The sequence below is a fragment of the Xiphias gladius genome, chromosome 23 (genome assembly GCF_016859285.1).
Source record: "Xiphias gladius isolate SHS-SW01 ecotype Sanya breed wild chromosome 23, ASM1685928v1, whole genome shotgun sequence".
In the NCBI taxonomy this organism is placed as follows: domain Eukaryota; kingdom Metazoa; phylum Chordata; class Actinopteri; order Istiophoriformes; family Xiphiidae; genus Xiphias; species Xiphias gladius.
In genome coordinates this window covers 23,699,980-23,720,876 of record NC_053422.1, presented here as the reverse complement: position 1 = coordinate 23,720,876, position 20,897 = coordinate 23,699,980, and the positions used below count along the sequence as shown (strand labels likewise).

Genomic DNA, 20,897 nt, shown 5'->3' with positions numbered 1-20,897 from the left:
TTTTTCATTTTTAAAGCATGGCAACAATCGTTTTCCTAACCTTAATCACGTGTTTATCACTGTAATCACGATGACGAAGCTTCTTTAAGCTTAACAAAGTACTTATTTTAACCCAAACCGTGATCTTTCCCTAAACCTGATTTGTAATGGTTTTAGAAGGCACAGACAGATTTTGTTATTTAATTCGGAGGAACTGTTTCCCATGACCTATACTTTTCCTCCATAAAAGGTTTAGTCTGAAGCCACTTGTTAATGCTCAGTAGAAGTTTAAGAAGCAATAAATCATTTTTTCGCCACTTGATGGCAGCGGAAGCAAACTGTGAACACACCACTGACATATTATCACTTTTTAAGATGTTATGATGAAATTTTTAGCAAACTTTTGCCTATTCACACATCCAGCAGCAACAGAGCAACATTACCATTCATCTGGAGTTGTTTTTGTGGGCACCTTAATCAAAATTCAATATTCACTTTCTTTTTAGATGTATCTTGGTGTCCTCTAACTCCTGAGGGAAATATCTGGCTCTTTAGCTGCCAAATTTTCCACTGTGTTCACAAGCTAGTCGCTAAAATTGTCTGTCTGCTGTCTGATGCTGGGCTGATAGTATAGAGTTGGTTCTTAGAGGTTTTTCACTGAAAACAGCGGCCCACCGATGCTTAAAACAACACAGATGACAGCTGTTAGACTGAAAAACCAAAACAATGAGCTGAAAGACATTAAAATGCTTGGTAGAGCACAGGGGAACTGGAGCGTTGGGCGATAATTCTCTGCGTTCATAATTAAAAATGACTCCTTTCACACTACACACGGTCATTTTCTCCATTCTTAATACAAAAATATTGATTATAGTACGTTTAAGTGACATATTAGTAAAATATTTATTTTTTAAATCTCTGGTTGTACTTATTGAACTTTCAAATTCAGGTAAGATTCACAAACCTTTGCTAATGACTCAGCATGCCCAGTCACATTGCTATAATCAAATAAATAATATCAACTAAATGTTTTGATAGTTAGAACCTTAAGCACTAAGATTTTCAAAGGAGATTGTACAAGCCAAAAATCTGACAGAAATTGTGCCCCCAAGAAAAATACACTGGAAACCTTCCAAAAACAAAGTTTGCTCTACTCTAACTGTGAGGCCACAAACAACTTAGGGGTTTTATCAGCTAATGATATGCTTAGGGCATGTTTTCAAGGGGAATTTAAAATGTCAAACTCAATGTCAAGACATTAAGACAGGGCCAGAAAGCTAAAGCTAAACTGGTTGACTACAGTGTCAAACACTTTATTACTTTTGCCAGCTCATCCTCAGCACTGGTACTTTTATCCCTCCAAATAATCAGGTTATCTCATTGAGATCGCTTTAGGATACTGTGTTTAACAACACCAAGGCGCCCCCTATTGCTGAACTCTCTCCAGCACCATACCCCTTTTTGTCAGACAATAAATAGTTCAATGAGCTCTCCTTGTCCTCACCGAGGCTCTTTAATTGGATCACTTGTCATATTAATTACATCAAGGACGTATGCAGGCAAACAAACACGGTCCATAATGAGTGCATGAGTTATTAAACATTTGTACTGTCAATTACGTGCATCTCATTAAATAACAATGATCATTTGTGCAGCACTTCACTAAACAAAATGCATGTGACAGCGTAAGTGCTATTTATGGAGCATTGCAATGATTTTATCTAAGGAAACACAGGATAAATTAGCTGTCGAGTTGGAGAGTGAATTTGCCTTTTCCAGATCCTTCATTAAAAGTACCATTAGTTTAACATGACAAATACAATAATAATAAAAATACATTTTATTTATAAAGTAATACACTCAAAGATGATTTCCACAACAAGTTACAAAGATCCTAAGCATACTAAAAGCAGGAGGATATTAATCACACAAGACATTATTCACACAATAAAAGCAGTTCTGAAAAGGTGAGTTTTGATTTTTTTCTTGATTATAGTGGACAGATTGGTGCAGTTTGGGGAGAGAGATCCAAAGGGAGCTCAGTGTCCTGTGCTTGGTCCTGGATGGTGGAGACAGCAGATTGGCATCAGAGGAGTGGATGCAAATATTATTAGACTGTTTCTGATGATACTGGTGTTACTGATACTGATGTAACAATGCATACAAAACATTTTACTCTAAGTGGCTGAGATGGAGCTTTTCAGTACTTCATATATATTTTGGTAGTTTAGAGAAACTTTACCATTTTCAAACCTACAGTCGGACCCCTCCAACGGGTTATGAGATCATTAATGCAGTTTCTTTTGCCTTTTTCAAATCTTTTGTTTTTTGTAAAATATTGGATAATGTAACCTCTTTTTGGTCTCAAACTGTTTACATTTAAAATGAAACCATTAAAGAAAGGCTGGGAGTTACAAGGCATTTTATTTTAAAGAGTTATTCTGTGTTTTTTATGTAAAATGTTAATCTGAACAGTATGTAATGGAGTAAAAAGTACAATATTTTTCTCTTAAATGTACTGAAGTAGAGGTATAAAGTAGCATAGAAAGGTACAACCAGCTTAAAATTGTATATATGTACACAACTTGAGCAAATGTACTTAGTTTCCTTCCACCACTGGTCATGAGTTTCTGTTTAGGATGGTGAACTTCACACAACCACCATGTCAGCAGTGTGTATGGATGTGTGTTAGGGGTGACTATGGGGGTAGCAGCAGGCAATCAAGGTGACCGGACAAGGGTTAGGTTGCCAGGTTTGGTGGCACAGTATCCCCCTCCTGTACGTCCAGACTTCAGAAGGACTGGCATAAAAACAACCGCAGTCAGCTAATGCCTGCCAAATTTTTCTTCTAAGGTACATTAACTTCTTTAAATACATTTTCTTCTTCATTCCGGATAAAAAAACCGATGTATTTATTCTTAATATTGATCTACATCTGCAGTACCTTTAAATAAAAACCTCTTCAAGTGAGTAGTGTCCACATTTGTTTTGGAGACCTTTCACACTTTGTGAGGTCACTTGCTTAGATGCACACAAACACAGCCTTCACTGCAGTTTCCAGCTTCCACTGCTCAAAAGACCTTGATGTGTATTGGCTTCACTCAACTAACCTCTCTTCTTCCTTCTCTTTCTTTCAGTATTTCTGTCCTGTTCTCACTCATACATCCTTTACCTCTTTTTGTCCTGAAAATACCCCTGATCCAGATTTAACCTTGGGGGCCTCAGCCTCAGATGGGGTCAGGAGAAAAAAAAAGGAAGAGTCAAAGGAGAGTCGCTGAAATGTATACTTTCAATATTGGTTCACCACTTTTCAATTCTGATTTTGTCTGTGTTTACATTTGTATCTGTTAATCCCTTAAAGACACTGACAGCTCATATACACAGAGAGCAAAACACTGACATGTGATCTATTTTTTGCATCAAATTAAGCTGTTTCTGCTGCTGTTCAGAAGCTTTAGCGTCAGACTGTGCAAGGCCGCTGTGGTTTGTTTAAAATATTCAATAGCTAGTCAGGTAGAGATGGTGAGAGACAAGGAGAGAGAAGAGGGGGATACAAAGGGATGATGGAGTATAAGCGGCGGGTGGATTGAGAGGAGGACTCAGAGAACAGATCTGGAGATTGAAAGAGGAAGAGAAAGACAGAGAGAGAGAGGAGGAAAGTGAAGCTGCCAGAAGTCTTTCAGCAGCATGTGACAGGGGTAGGAGTTCATTATTCTACTGGCTTACATAAAGTGTCTACTATTTTCTCGCTATGTCTCTCTCCCTCTCTCGCGCGGTCCTCTGCCGTCATGAGTGTGTGGAGTGTGTTATAAAAAATCTGTATGTGCGCACTCTGTTACGCTTTGTTCCTCTTTCTTTGTTATTCAGACATACAGCAGGTCTCCATGACAAATAAAATGTTCAGTAATCGTTTTATTGAGACATGACACAGCTGCAATGCTCATGGGATATTTAGCTCAAGATACATGGGAGGGAACACTGGCACTGCTGGAGAGCAGCAGTGAGTGGGGAAAATAATGATATTATGCGATGGATGTTTGCAGTTGAATAACTGTTTGACGTGTCTAAACTTGCATTAATTGATTTTATACCACCAGCGGGAAGTGCAAAAAGCAACATTGTCATACTGCCACCTTGTAAAGTTGTTGTGGGTACTATTAGCAAAAAGTTGCTTATTTCGACATCAAGCAGACATGGAGCAACATTAACATTCATTTGGAATTGAGTTTCTGGCTACCAAACAAATTTAACTCCAATGTTCACTCCCTTTGAGCTCTGTTTTTTGTCTCCCCCAACTATTGAGGAAAATATCTGTCTCTTTAGCCGTTGAATGTTCCGCTGTGTTCACCAGCTAGTTGCTAACCTTGTCTGTCTGCTGTTTGGGGCTGGGCAGGTTGCAGTGGTTTATTTAGAGCTTTCTCACTTAAAACAGCTGCCTGCTGTGACTGTAAAACCAAAACAGTTAGTGAAAGACACAGAAATGCTCCACAAAACCATGAGGAACTGCACAGATGTGTGATGATTCTCTGTGGGTTGGACATTTTTCACATTACATATAGTCATTAGACCAACAAGCCGTCCATATTAAACAACGAAATATATTGTCAACGCCCTCCAGAAAGAAAAATATACAATAAGCGTTTTCTGATCTGACACCCCGTTAAGCTGCGCGACATTGTTTGTCACTGCCTTCCAAATTTGTTTCCAAAATAATTTTTTTTTCATGATTTGACAGTGCTGTGGTTAAGATTTGGTTATGTTTAGGCACAGATGAGACTTGGTAAGGGTTAGGGAACTGTGGTTCCATTGTTTGGCTTAAAATCTCTATTTCCCTAAGTTTAGGAGACCTTCACCACCATGGTTACAATAGTAATCACTTGGTGAACCCTCTGTGGTCGGCAATCCCGACGATGGTATAAAACAGAAATTTAACCAAACTGCTTTGAAAACTTCCATTTTTTTGGTAGAAACGTAAAAGAGAAAACAATATCCTCTGAAACTTTCAGTAGTCTACTGTAAGATGTATATAGTTAGAAAATGAATATATTTTGCAGAACTTTTTGAGGGGAATAAAAAGAACAAGATGCACATCTCAGTCTCTGAGCCAGAAAGCAGCTGTTGATGGCCCACCTTTTGGCAAATAGATCTGTTCATATAATAACAGCATGGTAATTTGGCAGTCGTTATTGAGTTATTACGAGGTATGAAAACCTGTGAAAACGCCCAGTTTTTCGTACTGTCGGTAGGAACCAGGGAGCGAACGGTGGCAGACTTTTTGACTCTGTAACAAAGAGGACTTTGTCACTTGAATGTAAACGTGTTGTTTTAGGGCCTTGGGAGGTCAGCCTCTATTTGACCCACTGTTTATGTGAAAATATTGATTAGCGCAGCAGGAATTATTGACCAAACGTGCTTAATGAGTGTCTCGCTTCTCACCAGTCTACCAACCCAGATCCTAATTTCCAAATTTTTCTAATTAGCATTATTTATCAGACAGAATATAAAATGCTTCTGCCTATTCTATACCCTACAATCTTACAATGCTCTAAAATATTTAAAAAATGACACGATACTGGGCTTTTTGCCCAGATGCTGTATGTAAAGAGTTTTGCTGGAAATGGATTTTTAAGCAGCTGACATGAATGAGAAGAGAAAAACTATGGAGACTGATGGAACTGATGATTATTATCTTTATCAAGGTTTTTTTTTCCCCCTCTATTTTACACTGCACTGCGAGGGGAACAGTGGCTGAAAGCTCATAGTCAACGGGAAAAAATTGGCTTCTTTCCAGCATTTCAGGATTTATTAGGCAGATCATATTTTCTTATTACATAAAAATAATAATTATATGGCACATTAATGACAGTGCTCTTGAGAATGCAGAACACAACAAGCAGTCACTCTCTCCCTCTCTGTTTGTTTAACCTCTGTACTGCTGCAACCTTAGCATTACATTCAGCCTTGTGTTACAAAAATGTCATTCGTTTGACTGAATAAGATTATCAACACAACTTTCAATCCACAGTGACTCATAGGCCTATTCATGTATGTAATGAAGTTCATGACTGAAAGGGCCTTCACTTATTAGTTATTCACCCTCTCTCTCTCTTTCATTCACAATAATCCCATTCTCCCTTTACCTTTGTCAGAATTTGTCACACTCTCTTGCACTTTTACCCAGCTTGCTCTCGTCCTCTCTCTGTAGGGTGCTGTCAGTGAACAGGTGTGCAGCTACTTCTCTTTATTAATGACATGCAGGAGGAAAGCAAAGGGGAGCATGTGTGCGTGTGCGTGTGTGTGTATACGTGTAACACACTAGAGAACTGACAAATGCAGGAGTGACCGTGCCGCACCCTCCATCGACACAGTGTTAAATGGAGGGGGCAGGAGACGTGTATATATATAAATGCACGCACGCGCACAAACACACACACACACACACACACACACACACACACACACGGTGCCACTAAGAAGCAGTTTGACAAAGGACAATGTTTTTAGATCTTGAAAGTTGTTTAGTTCTGCTTTCTGAAATGTCTGAAATTCATTGAAGGCTGATTTCTTTTTTTATGTCTTTCATTTTGATGGAGCGCTGCAAACATTTCCACCCGGCAAGATTTTTTTAATCAAGTATTGAATCTTCAAATCTTGTTTCTTGTTTTCTTCAAACAAGTGGAAAAGTCTGTCTGATGAAATAATGTTTTTCCTGTGCAGCTTTTTCTGTTTGGAGAAAGTTGTTTTGGATAGTAATTTTGTTTTGGAGAAAGGCGGAATCATAATTGTTCTGTCTGTCATTTGATGCATTTGTTAATAATTGTATTCATAACCAGTAATGAAGAGAAAAGAACAGTGATGAAACTGTCACCCACATACTGTACATATAACAGCTTTTTGTGTCTTACTTGAACAGGTCCCCGGTGTCTAAACTACAAATAAAAATAAATAGGACCATAAAATTTTTTATATGGGCATTTTCTGACCAGTTTTGGACGGGATTAAAATTACAGAGGGAGGTGGGGGGCAAAATATTCACTGCGCATGTTGGTAATTTACCTCATCATTCCAGATAGCAATTTAACCATCGGGAAACTGTGGAATATGGTCTGTAATAGACATGGACATTCCACTGGAGAAATCCCCCACAGGGGATGCAGCAGAGTTGAAGGGGAGGTGTGAAGGGAGAGATGTAAGGCAGATACTGTGTGAGACAAAACTGAGTCATAACTCAGTCAAATCCTGACACACGAATGTGACACACATATTGATATCATTTAGTCTGACATACAGTTACTGCAAATATCATTATTTCAGTTATCCATCATGAATAAACGTCCACAAACCCACTTACAAATCATAGAAAAAAGACACTTCAGAATTTGGGAATCATCTAATTTTTAATTTTTCTTCCGTATCACAGTAATCCAAGGATAGTTGTCCGTAGATCCATGGGTACATTGCAAACAGAAACTGCTAATTCTGCATACTTTTAATGTTGCAAATCTGACAAACAACATCTGACATAAGAACAGGCATTTGATGAGCTTTTTCTTTCCTAATGGCTTTAATTTTTCATCTTATTGATTGTCAAATAGACATCAGATTAGCAAAAACCTTTGATTTACTCGATTTCCACACAAAAGTCAAATTTCACACTGGCTTGATTGATAAAAAACAGAAAGACAACTAGCTCTTCACATGGAAAAATTTCCACTTCCCACTTTAAAATACAAGAACGTCTCTAGGTTAACAGAAAAAACAGTAGGTAATTGCGGCTGTAAAAATTGCTGGGGTTGGGGTAAAAACATTCCCCCATACACACTCTGGATGGGATTCAAATCACTGACCGGGGCATGTGATGCGGTATAACACTACTTGATTGAGGTGAGGGAAAGCTCTTGGTCCATGATCATAGTTCAAAGAAACTAACACAGATTGTTGGTATGAGACAGGGTGTGATTAGCAATATGTTCTGTCAAAGCCAGACACCTTGGACACCCAATCATCCACCCTCACCTCCTCCTCATATGTTTTTTTTTGTTTGTTTGTTTGTTTTTATCAAATCTGAATCAAGTATTGAATCTGCTCATGAAATCTGAATATCTTCCAATCCCTTATGAAGTGATGAAAGTCTAGTTTTAAATTATTGATATGATAAGAAAGGTTAAATGGGAGATGCCAGCTCCTGACACTGACGTACAGTTACACAGCTGGCTTTTTTCACTGCAGCAGCTACACCACTGTCTTGGCCTGGTTGAATGAGAAAAAAAATAAACATAAAATATAGCATCCCTTTTCTGCATATAAACCCAGTCCGACAAGCAAGATTACACTCAAGTTTAATGATCAACAGGGGGAAGGTTGGCTATTGCGGCACAAACATGGAAATGATAATATGAAATAAACATTACAATGCTAAACATAAAGAAACAGATGCAATTAAGTGGAAATAGTGGACAGTTATACATTACAGCTTGGATGCAGGTAATTGATACAGTTCTCCATACACCAACATGTTCTTTTTACTCTCGTTGTCTTGGTCTTTCATCTCCTCACCAGTTTACCATTTTCATCTTTCTCTCATTAAAAAAAAAATCTCTCTTCTGTCTTTCTCTATTGACCTGGTTGTATTTGAGTCCTCCCACGTGCTGTCTAACTGGTTGGGGCTATTTCCATTCTTGTTGACATTCATATATGTCATCTCCCATTTCTCTGTATCTTGCTTGTTTGGCTAATCCTTTGGCAGTGCTGCTTTTTTACATTTTATGAAGCTTTTTCGAACTTGTGTTTTTTCTCACTTCAGTTTTGGTTTTCTCCTTTTTTTCCCCCTTTCTTATACTTATTCCTCCCATTTAACTTCTGTCATAAAGCAATATGCTGGACTGCCATATGGCACAATTGTAGATTTCTATATACAACAGTTGGAAGGGACAATTTTGGCCTGCGTAAACAGTTTGGGTGTGTGGCAGATGGTTAGAGGGAGTGAAAGACTGGGGCAACACCACTCCAACAATTTTATTTAGTTAAAAGAAGAGGAGGAGTGTGGATTGCACTAAGATGCAGTTGGATTAATGAATAGTATGGTTTTCATTTTCAGAAACACTAACTTTACCTCTGGTGCGAGATACTGTAGATCATCAGTCGTCTCCATTCAGATCTCATCTATGAGTCTAATTATACCAAGGTGTTGCATTAAATTTGACAGTATTTATATTTCTTTTTTTTGTTTGTAAGTGCTACAAACAACTTTTTTGCTGTCTTCTTTTTCTCATCTTACTCCTTTTATCTTTTTTTCTTCCATCATCATTCAGTGAGAAGTATCTTGATAAGTAGGAAGCATTACCTACTTTCTTATTATCTTTCCTGATATTGCCCTTTTTCGCTCTTCCACGTGCATTGTTCTCCTCTCCATCCTACTTCTATGCCTCCCTTTATCTCTCCATTCATATGCCCATATACAGTATATACCTCTTCAGGAGTTATTATGGTTAATAGGAAGGCCAATTTGTTCTCCTTCCCAGGTAAATGGAACTCATTACTTTTCATTAAACACTTCTTGACAAAACTACTCCCTCATCCTCTACACAGCCTGTTTTCCTATTCTTTCTTTTTCTTCTTCTGCTTCCCATATGATTTGTCTTTTCACTTATAGGCCTGCCAACTTCTTCTTCTGTTTCATGACCTGATTTACAAAACCAACCAACCACATTTTAAAGAGGTTTTAGAAATCTCAGTTTGGACTGATACGCTGAGCTTTACTTCCATGAATCAGCTGCACATGGCACAAGCACAGTGACTGTGTCAAGAGGCACATGGCAGGACTGTAACACAGTTGGAAATGGTACTGTAACTGTGGTGAGCCTGGTCTCCAGCCTGACCAATCAAATCATAGTTTTCATACTCTTTACGATAAGCCACTATTTTCCAGGGCACTCTGACCAGTTGGTGGTAGAAAAGAAAAGTCCAAAGCAGCTCCGCCACGAAACCTCTTTCTGAGAGGAAGCAGATGTCGCCAGTTCACTAAAACATATATATATATAAATATATAAATACGCTGTTTCACCAAAAAGGTGTATTCTATTTAGTGAACCAATCTTTCAAGCCCTTGGTAAGAAGAAATCTATTATACTATGCCTTCAGTATTTTGTTAGTAATCTGTAAACCTGGAAAAGAAACACCAAAGTGGAGCAGACAAGCATAATACAGAAATTGTGTGTGTGTGTGTGTGTGTGTGTGTGTGTGTGTGTGTGTGTGTGTGTGTGTGTGTGTGTGTGTGTGTGTGTGTGTGTGTGTGTGTGTGTGTGTGTGTGTGTGAGAGAGAGAGCAAGAGAGAGAGAGAGAGTTGGCACCCATAAATGCAGTTAGTGAAATAGCACAAAAAGCACGTGCAGCTTGTGGCACTGACCTGTTCGTAGTCCACCAAATGATCAAATTAGCAGAGCACCCTGGCAGAGAGGACACGTATTTAAAAGTCAAGGAAAAGAGGACTATTTCCATTTAGCTTTCAGTCTTCTGTCTCCAATATTAAACCCAAACATCTGAGGTATACTGTATGCCATACATACCATACCCCTCATACATGATGGTTGCAGGTAAGTTGATATGTGAGAACTGTTTTTCAATACAGTAAAAAACTGCTCACAGTTTTTAGGTCAGCTTTAAGGGTACTCTTGACTAAGTATGACCGATTTCAATCTGTCAGACAGTCAATCAGAAGACTGAAGAAATCAACCCAAAAATTAAGAAACCAACCAAAATTTTGTACCTGTTTTAATCCAAATGTGGCTGCATATGACAACTGTGACAACAAAAGACTTCATACTCTATAATATTTGGAATGGATATACTTGGAAGACTGTTTGTTTCTTTTCTGGGTTGTATCACATACTGTAACATTAAAGGGGTCACATCTCTATTTGCACCTGTTATTGTCTTATTTTCAACATAAGCTAGACCAGTGGTTCCCAAGTTGGGTGCTGCGGAATCCCTGGGTTTCCTTGAGAACGGGCCGAAGACGGGCCGCAAGATCTATCATATCAAAATTTTTGTGTGTTTTAATATTGTTTCAGCACATTAAAACAATGGCGACATTTACATTAACTACTTTTTATGCTGCATTTCCAAACACATTAAAACAGAAGAAAAAAGCAATAAATGTCAAAATCAACATATTAAAAAAAAAGTCCTCCAGCCTAAAAGACCATAGATCATGGTAACGATAGTACGACCTGTAGGAGTGTACTGGACCGTTATTGTCATGATTAAAATAATAAACTTGTTGTTAAGGTTGTTAAAAGTCGTGGATAAAAGAAATAACATTAATTATTGGTTTCACCCAAGAAACAAACAGTGGTCTCCTGTGTGAAAGTTCTGCCAACCCATCCACCGTCGCCAGCTTCCTTCTATCCTGGACTTTGTCCCTCTTTATACAACGTCATCTTACTTTCTCCTTTTCTCCCGTCATAATTACTAATAATTATTAATTACCTAATAATAAAATGTAACTTTTTATGGAACGAGCCCAGAGGTCGTCTGCTTGCACAGATGACCTATTGTCTCGTTTTTTACAGCAGGAAAGTCTCGCTTAAAATGCAGTAATGCTGCAGAGAGAGAAAAGTGGCCAAACTACTCGTAATGCCATAATTACAGTAACAGCCTCAAGTGAAAGATGCTGGTGACATGCAGGATGTCTGATTTTGTTGTAAGTACAATATGTATCAGTTGTGTTACTACAGTGCTCAGTTTTACTGCTTGTTAGTTGCAGAATAGTTTGGTCCGCGTGCATGTGTTAGCTGGATATAGAATGTCTTGAATGTCTTTATTAGGACAACTTAGAATATTCAAAACAGATCAAATTAAGTTGATGGATCCTGAAAATGTTGATGATAATGTTGTATTGAACTTTGTTATATATAGTTATGTCTAACCCTCCTTTTATCACTTGTACCAAACCATTCTTTATTCTACATATATTTATTTACCAAGACACATTTCTTCTAGTGTGTTTACGAGGTGATTTTGGACAAAGTAAACTTTACCTTGGCCGACTGCCACTCGCAAGACTCTCCAAAGTCTTATTGAGCAGGGGGAAAAACAGCATGTTATTTTGGTTATTATTGTAGCTTTGTCTTTGTTCAACAAAGATCAACCCTCCAAACAAACACACATAGACACTCTCCATCACTACAGTGCACAGATACACAGCCAAATGATGCTTTTGTAGCAGTTTGGGTTTTAATAAATGTCAAAGGTGTCACTGTGTGTGTGTGTGTGTGTGTGTGTGTGTGTGTGTGTGTGTGTGTGTGTGTGTGTGTGTGTGTGTGTGTGTGTGTGTGTGTGTGTGTGTGCGTGTTTGTCTTCTCATTTGAAAGTGAATACATTTCAGTCTGTTTGGTAGCATTAGACAAAGGGCAGATTGTGGTCAACTCTATTTATTCAGCCTTGATGCTTGTGCGTGAACATATGCGTGTGTGTGTTAATATGAGGTTGAGCCTTTTATTGTGAGTGGTGGTAATGTGTGTGTTTGTGTGCGTGCCATCCTTCTGTGTGTGTGTATGTGTGCCACAAGCCTTGTATGCTGATAGATGCTGTTGTAACTCCATAGCACTGAATGAAGGCCATAACCCACACATGCATTACCATATTCATACAGCTCACAAAATAGATTGCTTTAGTGTGTGTGTATGTGTGTCTGTGCGTTCATTTGTGTGGATGTGTGTGTAGCATAGATTCCACTGGTTTGTGCAACTGTGCAACTCATTTTGAGGAGTCATTTTGAAAATGGCAAACACACTCTGTTTTTCTCTTGCTCATGCTTCCCCTTGCTCTCTTTCTCTCTCTCTCACACACACACACACACACACACACAAACACAGTTTGTCCTCTCACCATATATATTAAGATCTATCTAGGCTAACGTCTATTCTCATAAAATGTTTTCAGAGAAAAGAAGTAACCATCAAGTCAGCTGTGAGCCAAAATTGAACATCAGCACAACCCATTGGGCCAAATGGTGGGCTCTCTCTCTTTCTCTCTCTTGCTCTCTCTCACTCTCTCAAACCCTTTCTGTCTCTAATTCTGATCACTCACCTTTGTTCTCTTTTGTTTTTTCTCCTTTTTTTCTCTCTATTCTTTTCCCTCTCACCCTGGGTGTAAATTGCCCTGCAGTGGTGATAGACTTGTGTGTGCGTCTGTGTCTTTGTCTGTTTCGGACTGGATGCCCCTTTTTTCTGTGTGTGTGTGCGTGTGTGTGCGCGCGTGCGTGCATGCGTGCATTTGTGTGTGTGTGTTTGTGTGCGTGCGCATCTGACTCTATTCCTCTGTTTTTGGTGTGTGGTCATATGTGTTTGTACCTGTTTGTGAATGACGAGATCATTAGCTGTACGTGTGTGTGTTTGTGTGTGAGGGGTCAGATCAGGCTATTATTATGACAGCAGCTGTAGTGGTATTGCAAGGGATTGTGGGAGGCCTGCAGACAGGCTGGAAGTTCTGAGTGGCTTTATGTTTGAGTGACAGGCCTGAACTAAATACGCTGCACTTGCACACACTATATAAGTCACACTCCTCCAGCTATTGATAAAACATACTGTTTATGCTCATTAATTTCAATATCACAGTTAAACTAGTTTCATCTAATGTGCAGTCTTTAAAACCCCAAGATACATATATATATCTTGGGGTTTTAAAGACTTCATATATATATAGCCTGAAGGAAGTTTGTTGCCTGGACCATCAATATGAGCCAACTACAATGGGTATAGCCCCAACAACAGAAAATCAAAGTTCATCATCACTTTAATAATGTTGTTTTGATAGTTTTATTATGGAGTACCTATATAATTTTATATTGTTGTGTTATGTTTTGTTCCTATTTTGTGGTTATTTGTTTCCTGTGTTTTGATAATCAGCGTCGGTTGATTAGGATGTAAGCACTGTAATTCCCATGATTTCATGAATGATGAATGACTGATTGATTGAATCTTTGACCTTTTGAAAGTTCAAAGGAACAAGACATCACAAAACTGAGACACACACAGCACCTCAGTAAAGAGAGTTTAGCAAAAAAAGACAGGACAAAATAAGAAAAAGAGGCCACTTTAACCCCAAATCAGAAAAGACACATACTGTATACTTTTATTCAAATTAGACCAAACATTCTTTTTAAAACTTTGTCTCCCCCAGGGATGAAATACTATGTCTGAACAAGGCAGAAAGACATTTCAGCTCATCAACATGATAATATTTAGTATAATAATAATAATAACAAATAAAAATTATTTGAATTAACTTTATCACCATTAGAACAAAATGTTATTAGGAACCTGCCTTTGTGAGCTCACAGGAGAGCGCGATGGACAGGACAACATTAAACACAGCATAATAATGAAGCCATTATTATAGAATGTATACCTAAAAATACCAACAAAAAAAAACCCCCGTATATAATTAAATTTTACATATTTAAAATGTACATTAAAGTGCGTAAGGTTTACCACGCAAGCGCTCATGTGAATTTATGGCTATATGAATAGCATCAGTGGGTAATTGAAAGACTCGAGAAAGTTGTATTCATATACTATACCTCTACTCTTCAACCTCTTCTGACCCTGATTATCAGTTAGTCTATGCTATCAATCCCAAAGAAGCAAATGTTCCCTATGCTTAATATCCCTTCCCAGAAGTTTCACTATGTGTAGTATGAAATTCAGCACCCCGGACAGCAGCCCTCACTTGGCAGGCTGGTCTACACGAGGAGCCAGTCTTTGAGTTAGCGAAACACGTAAGCCGGTTCACTGCACATTTTCACCGTAAATACACATCCATCATGAGTGCACATCAAAAAGAGGAGCTCCTGTGCATTCAGCCTCTTCCCACCGTCAGTCGCTCTCTCATTGCCATCTGACAGTTTCCTCTACAGAGCTGTTAATGCTCCTTTGCTGTTAAACATATAGGTGTGAGGTCTGATATATTGAACTTACTTTAAAAGTATAGCCACTACAAAAAATGCTCAACTTTCAGGTTGTTGTGTCTTTCAGCTTCTGAAACCTTAAGTGTGAAACTCTAGCATTGGATTGACATTTTTCCACTTATATTCAATACACTATCAACAGGGTGGTGCAAGGCAGGCTGAAGCAATCCTCTGTGAGAAACTGAACTTTTTTGTGTTTTTATGCAATTTTGTCTGGCGCAGAAACACATTTTTTTTTGGACATGTTACATTTGTTTTTGCCAAACTAATTCACTCACCTCAAAACAATGTGTGCTACATTCATTTATTTGTTTTTTTTTACAGATATAAAACCAGGGACGTAAAAGATCAATTTTAGTCTTGTATTTTATTTTTTACTTTTGATTATTTTTCTGGTGGTATCAGCCAGCCAGTGTGTCTAAATGTGTGTGTTGTGGCCAAAAACTCTCTGCACTTTTCCAAACTCTGAAACTTCGCCATTTATCCAGGGTTATTTTCATTCTGCCGTGTAGGAACACCCATAAGCAGATAGAGCTGAAGGGAATGATATATCTGCCCATGCTAACACCTCACCCACAAATATAATATGTCTACAGACACACGAGCTGCAGTTCCCTGTGCACACACACACACACACACACACACACACACACACACACACACACACATACTGCAGGCTTATGTGCACACACACACACATCCATTCATGCACATACACTAACAGGCAAAGATTAACACACATGTTCAAATATGGAATCAGTGATGAATGAAATATCAGCTGTTTGTTTTGGTTATAACCTGCAGATACATATGAGTGTGTATATATATATATAGTGTGTGTGTGTGTGTGTGTGTGTCTGATCTATGTTCACCATTGTCTAAAACAAAAGGCATTAGTCCAGTAGACCAAAGTAATGTGATTTTCTATTAATGTGATGCCCTGGTTGTTGAATGAACTGCGCCCACACCTTCAATTTGTGTCAGCACCAAGTCAGGCCGGGCAAATTCATTACTTAATTTTTAACACACACGGGTGCACACACACGCACACACACACACACACACACACACATTTCCACACACACACACACACACACACACACACACACACACACACACACACATTTCCACACACACACACACACACACACACACACACACACACACATTTACACACACAGCTTGTCAATGATTAAGTGACTGGTGTTAAAAATGTGTGTGTAGTGTATATTTGCTTAAGCATATGTGTGTGTGTACAGCGATGCTAAATCTCCCCTTTATGACTTACTGCATATGCATATGGGTTATACTCTTCCTGCATGTCTAAGCTGCCAACAAAATATATTAAATACAATGATATTTTAACCAGGTACCTAATTTGATTCAATGATAAAATGTGGTTTGCATTTGAACCACGTCTTCAAAAAACAATAATGAATAGGTTGATGTTTAAACTGAGTCTAAATAAAAACAGTGTAACTGTTAGTGGTCCAGATGGAAATGAGTAGTGAAAAAGGAACAGAAGGTTTCAACAATTTTAAAATAACAGTCAGAATTAGATTTGGCCATATTGCCTCATTTTTCAGTGTGGTTTGCTGTCCTCTCTTGTTGAAAGTTTCAAGCCTGTTTCACTTCTCACCGCGCCGAGCATCACCGTTGGGTGTGGTCAGAGGTGCGCTACCTGTAAAAATACCCAGTGATGTCAGGGGGTTGTGGAGTAAATCAGTAAGCTGTCGTAGCAATGTGGGAAGTTAAACCACTGGAGGTCAACAACAGCTAGATTTTCAGGAGGTTTCAAGTTGCTCTTTTCTATTTTATGTTAATGGAGGAGGCCCAGATAAAAGTAAAGGCGGTCTGAAGTGTTTTTCATTCAAAAATGAGAAAGCTCTTGACCAAAAACAAGCCTTAATAGCTTATTGGGCAATATTGCGTAACTATTTTTTAAAAAGTAGGTTTTGCAGACAGTGGGAAGAGATCCAGATAAAAGAAAACGTCTCTACGAAAAAAAAAGAGAGAGTATGCCATTGTCGATGATGAACCCCGCTGAATTACTGAATCTCCATTTCTATGTTTTTAGCTATATCCTCTTTGTTTAAATTTCAGTAAATCTGTATCATGAGAAGTCCTGCTGCTTTGGCTGCTATCTACTATGTTTCTTGTTCACACAGTACAGAGCGCAATCACGTGGATTAGTTTTGATCTTGAAAATAAGTCTGAATGTGATGATTATTAACCAAGATCTGAAGTTATAAGCAGCATCTTTTTGATACCATTTGATTTTTACAGTGATTTATGGGCCTTTACCTTCAATGGATGCGCAGATCCTGACAACACTTTCCGTTAGCAGTGTGTCTATAATGTCTGTGTGTTTCCATCTGTCTGAGTTATGACTCGGTGAAGACATGGTTGTGACGTTTGTGGTAAATGGTGTCAATAAGGCGCCAGGGAAAAAGAGACAGATATCACGGAAAAAATTCAGATGCTGTTCAGTCAGCTGTTCAGAGCGCATTATCTGTTTATATCCACATAATATATTTGTATTTATTTACATCCATAGTCTACACAGTGGTTATTGCCAGTAATAAAAAAGCAAAACGCAAACAATATGTATATGAGGCTGGGGAGGTATCTTTGGTGGGATGACAGATCCAGAGGCTTTACTGCTGCTGGGTAGAGGCTGTAACTCAGAGGGAAGGTCTTGTGGCAAGTGCTTGAGGGGTGCAGTTAAAACAGAGCACATCTATCTATGAGTCCCAGAGCACGAGGGAAAAATAAGCCAGAGGAGAAAGAGACAAAGAGAAAAAAAAAAAAAAAGAGAAGGAGAGGAAGGGTGGAAGTCCACTTGGGAAAGCTCCTTGTCATTTTCCGTCCTGACCTCTACATCCTACCAGCTCCTGCTTGTCTTTCATCTGCAACTTGTTTACTGTTCATTCCAGTTGACCTGTTCTCACTCCGATATCACTGCTGCACAATTCCTCCTCGTCTTTTATCTCTTTTCATTTGGTCTCAACCTCTTCGTCTTCTTTTATTGCGCTGAAACTGTATTGTTGCATCTCTCCCACTTTTTCTGCAATTACTATTTTTCTCTCTTTCAGTTTCATGCAATATACATAGGGAAAGGCAATGTATTCATAATTGAAAAGGCAAATGTGGCTATATTAAAAGAAAGAAGATTAATTAACTTGGTCTGTTTTTGATCAGATGTTCCATTACAACTCATACATGTGCCTTTTAATTCTTTCATTCCCTCTGTTTATGCCTTCTGCTCTATTGTCCCCTCCCCAGAAGGCATTAGCACACTCAAATTTGTATATAATATTTTACTGCCTTGGAAGTAAAGAACATTAATGCCAAAGAAACAAGATAAAATGCTCTTCCTGTCACTCTCACTCTTCCTCTCTCTGTCTCTCTCACATCCTCTCTCTATAACTCTTTCTTCCTGTCAAGCATTTTTTTTCTGTACAGTATAAAAATAGTTTTATATCTTATATAAAGTCTTATATAAGTGTTTTTGATGACTGTTCATGTATCACTTCCTAACCTTTCGAGTTTGAGCAAGGGGAATGTTTTTTTCCCCCTTGCATTTGAAAGCAGAGTTGTATATTTCTGTCCCCCTAATATACAGTAGGCTATATACTGTTTATCTATCACCGCATTTTCAGTATTTCTTTTTCTGTCTTTTTCCTTCCTCCTTACAGTGGATGGATGCATAGACTGGTCAGTGGATCTGAAGGAGTACCACGTTCTGGCAGGCGAACCTGTTCGGGTCAAATGTGCCTTGTTCTACAGCTACATCAGAACCAACTACACCATGGCCACCAACGCCAAGCTGCGCCTCATCTGGTACAAGAACAAAGGCGATGCAGAGGTAAGACACTTTGAATTATATCTGATTATGCAGGTATGTACGGAAGTCCAGGACTGACAATAATAAATTGAAATAAATCAATCAAATTGAAATTTTATTTCTATCTTGTGGTGGTCATCATTTAACAACCTTACAGTAAGAAAAATGTAATCTAAATTGTTGTTTGAAATTGTATGATACTGTAACTACCAAAACTTTTATTCACATTTTTTTTTTTAATATATTCTGAACACTAAACTAACCATACTCGGTGAAATACTGAAATATCTTAAGTGTTCATAAAAAGGTTCATAAAATATGTTTCAGGAAGAATGTTGAAAGTACAAACTCCTTAGAAGGTTTGCCAATCCTTTTAAAAAATTTGAAAATGAGGGTGTGGATTAAAAATAATAATAATAAAAATAAAAAACTCACAGTGTACTCTAAACCATGATGTATTATAAGATCTAGAGTCTGGGCCCCAGGATGGAATCCATTTATTATAATCACCAAGGGCATAAGCTAAAAGCTTTTTCCCCTCTTCCTGGTTTACTTCCGTGCCTCCTCAGCTCCACTCGGTCCATATATTTGGTATGATGTTATGCATATAAGAATAGCTTTTGTATGCTCTTGGATCATTTTACAAATATTAAACCCTATTGGTTTAAAAAAATCTTAATTTAACTTGTTTTCAGTATAAGATACCTAGTCAACAGATTCCCCCTTAATAATGGTAGTTCATAGGAAAAAGTACTTTTTGACACCGATTGGTGCCATATCCTGCTGTTTTATTTTGTCATAGACTTTAATTTTTGGCTCCAGTGCTAGAAGTTGAATGTAAAATGGAAGATACGCTACCTTAAATTGAAAATTAAATGCAAACTTCAAGGGATTCTGCACTGGAATTTGGATTATATCATGATTTTAACTCCTATCAAACATAACCTGAATAGAACATAATGGCAGTTTCACATTTTCATTTGAAAAGTTTCCACAGTTTGTTTTCTTGAATCCGTCAGTGCTATTTATTACAATCAGTTGGATTCTTACCAGTTGTTTTCCTGTCTTTACTTTCTAATACCTTAAACAGTAGAGTAATAGCTAATACACAGAAAATAGAGGGACTGATAAATCATACTGTGGTCCCATATGTCTTGATAAAAAGTTGTCCTCGTCCTCCTCCTTTTCTTAGCCATGTGGATTATGTACAGTGTGTATATATATATATACATATATTTTTTTTTTTTTAGGTTTTTTTTTCATTTCATAATTTACTGTTTAATTTTGTATTATTTCTTTTAGGAGCCCATCATTTTCTCAGGCCACAGGCTGAGTAAAGAAGACGACTCCATCTGGTTCAGATCTGCTGAAATGGAAGACAATGGATTCTACACCTGTGTACTAAGGTAAACTTCTAAGTTAGTTTTAACTACTAATTTGGAACTGCCATGAATCAACCCTGAAGTAAAATGACTAAAAACAGGGTTTGGGGTACAGCATAGATTGTCCAAGGAAGCTTGTTTTAGGATTATTTCTGGTTCAGCTGGGTGCATTGTTGATAACACTTCCCGAATATCACACAAACACTGCTCCTCTCCTCAGATGGGAGCTAGGTCAAAGTACACTGAACAAAACACAGACTTTATTTTGAAACAGCACTTCCAGCACCAGCACACAGTCTTCATAAGACTAAATAAACACAGTAAGAATTTTTGCCCGCATGCAGACAAAATATTTTCTGCCCGACTCTGACCTGCACTTATGCTCCCGCAGTTGCCTCAGTATTGTTGATTCCATCACATGGGAGCAACCTTGGAACAGATTTCTGACTCTGTTTGTCCTGTCTCTATCTTGGTGGCCCATTTACTTTTCATGGGCAAAGAGCAGAACTGTTTTCGGTGTTTGAATAAAAGGAATGTGGGGTTTTATTCAAAACTGCTCCGGCTACATTTTGAGTAAAAAGAGAATGCTCCCTGCCCTCAGTAATCAATATTTCAAAAAACAAGAGGCAGGTATTTCAAAAATACTATTTTATCATCAAAATTAGAGATATTCACTATCAATGACGTAGTTCATAGGGAGTTTATATTTCAAAAAGCCATT

The 20,897-nt window shown here is 38.1% G+C and overlaps 1 protein-coding gene across 3 annotated transcripts in view; it reads left to right on the top strand.

Moving 5' to 3' along the window:
• The window catches only part of il1rapl2 (interleukin 1 receptor accessory protein-like 2), a 330,646-nt gene that overhangs the window by 163,774 nt on the left and 145,975 nt on the right, over positions 1-20,897 (top strand). For all 3 annotated transcript variants that reach the window (XM_040118986.1, XM_040118987.1, XM_040118985.1), the window contains exons 3-4: positions 18,646-18,815; positions 20,097-20,200. In XM_040118986.1, coding sequence (XP_039974920.1) covers positions 18,646-18,815; positions 20,097-20,200 — 274 coding nt within the window. The remainder of the gene's footprint in view (positions 1-18,645; positions 18,816-20,096; positions 20,201-20,897) is intronic.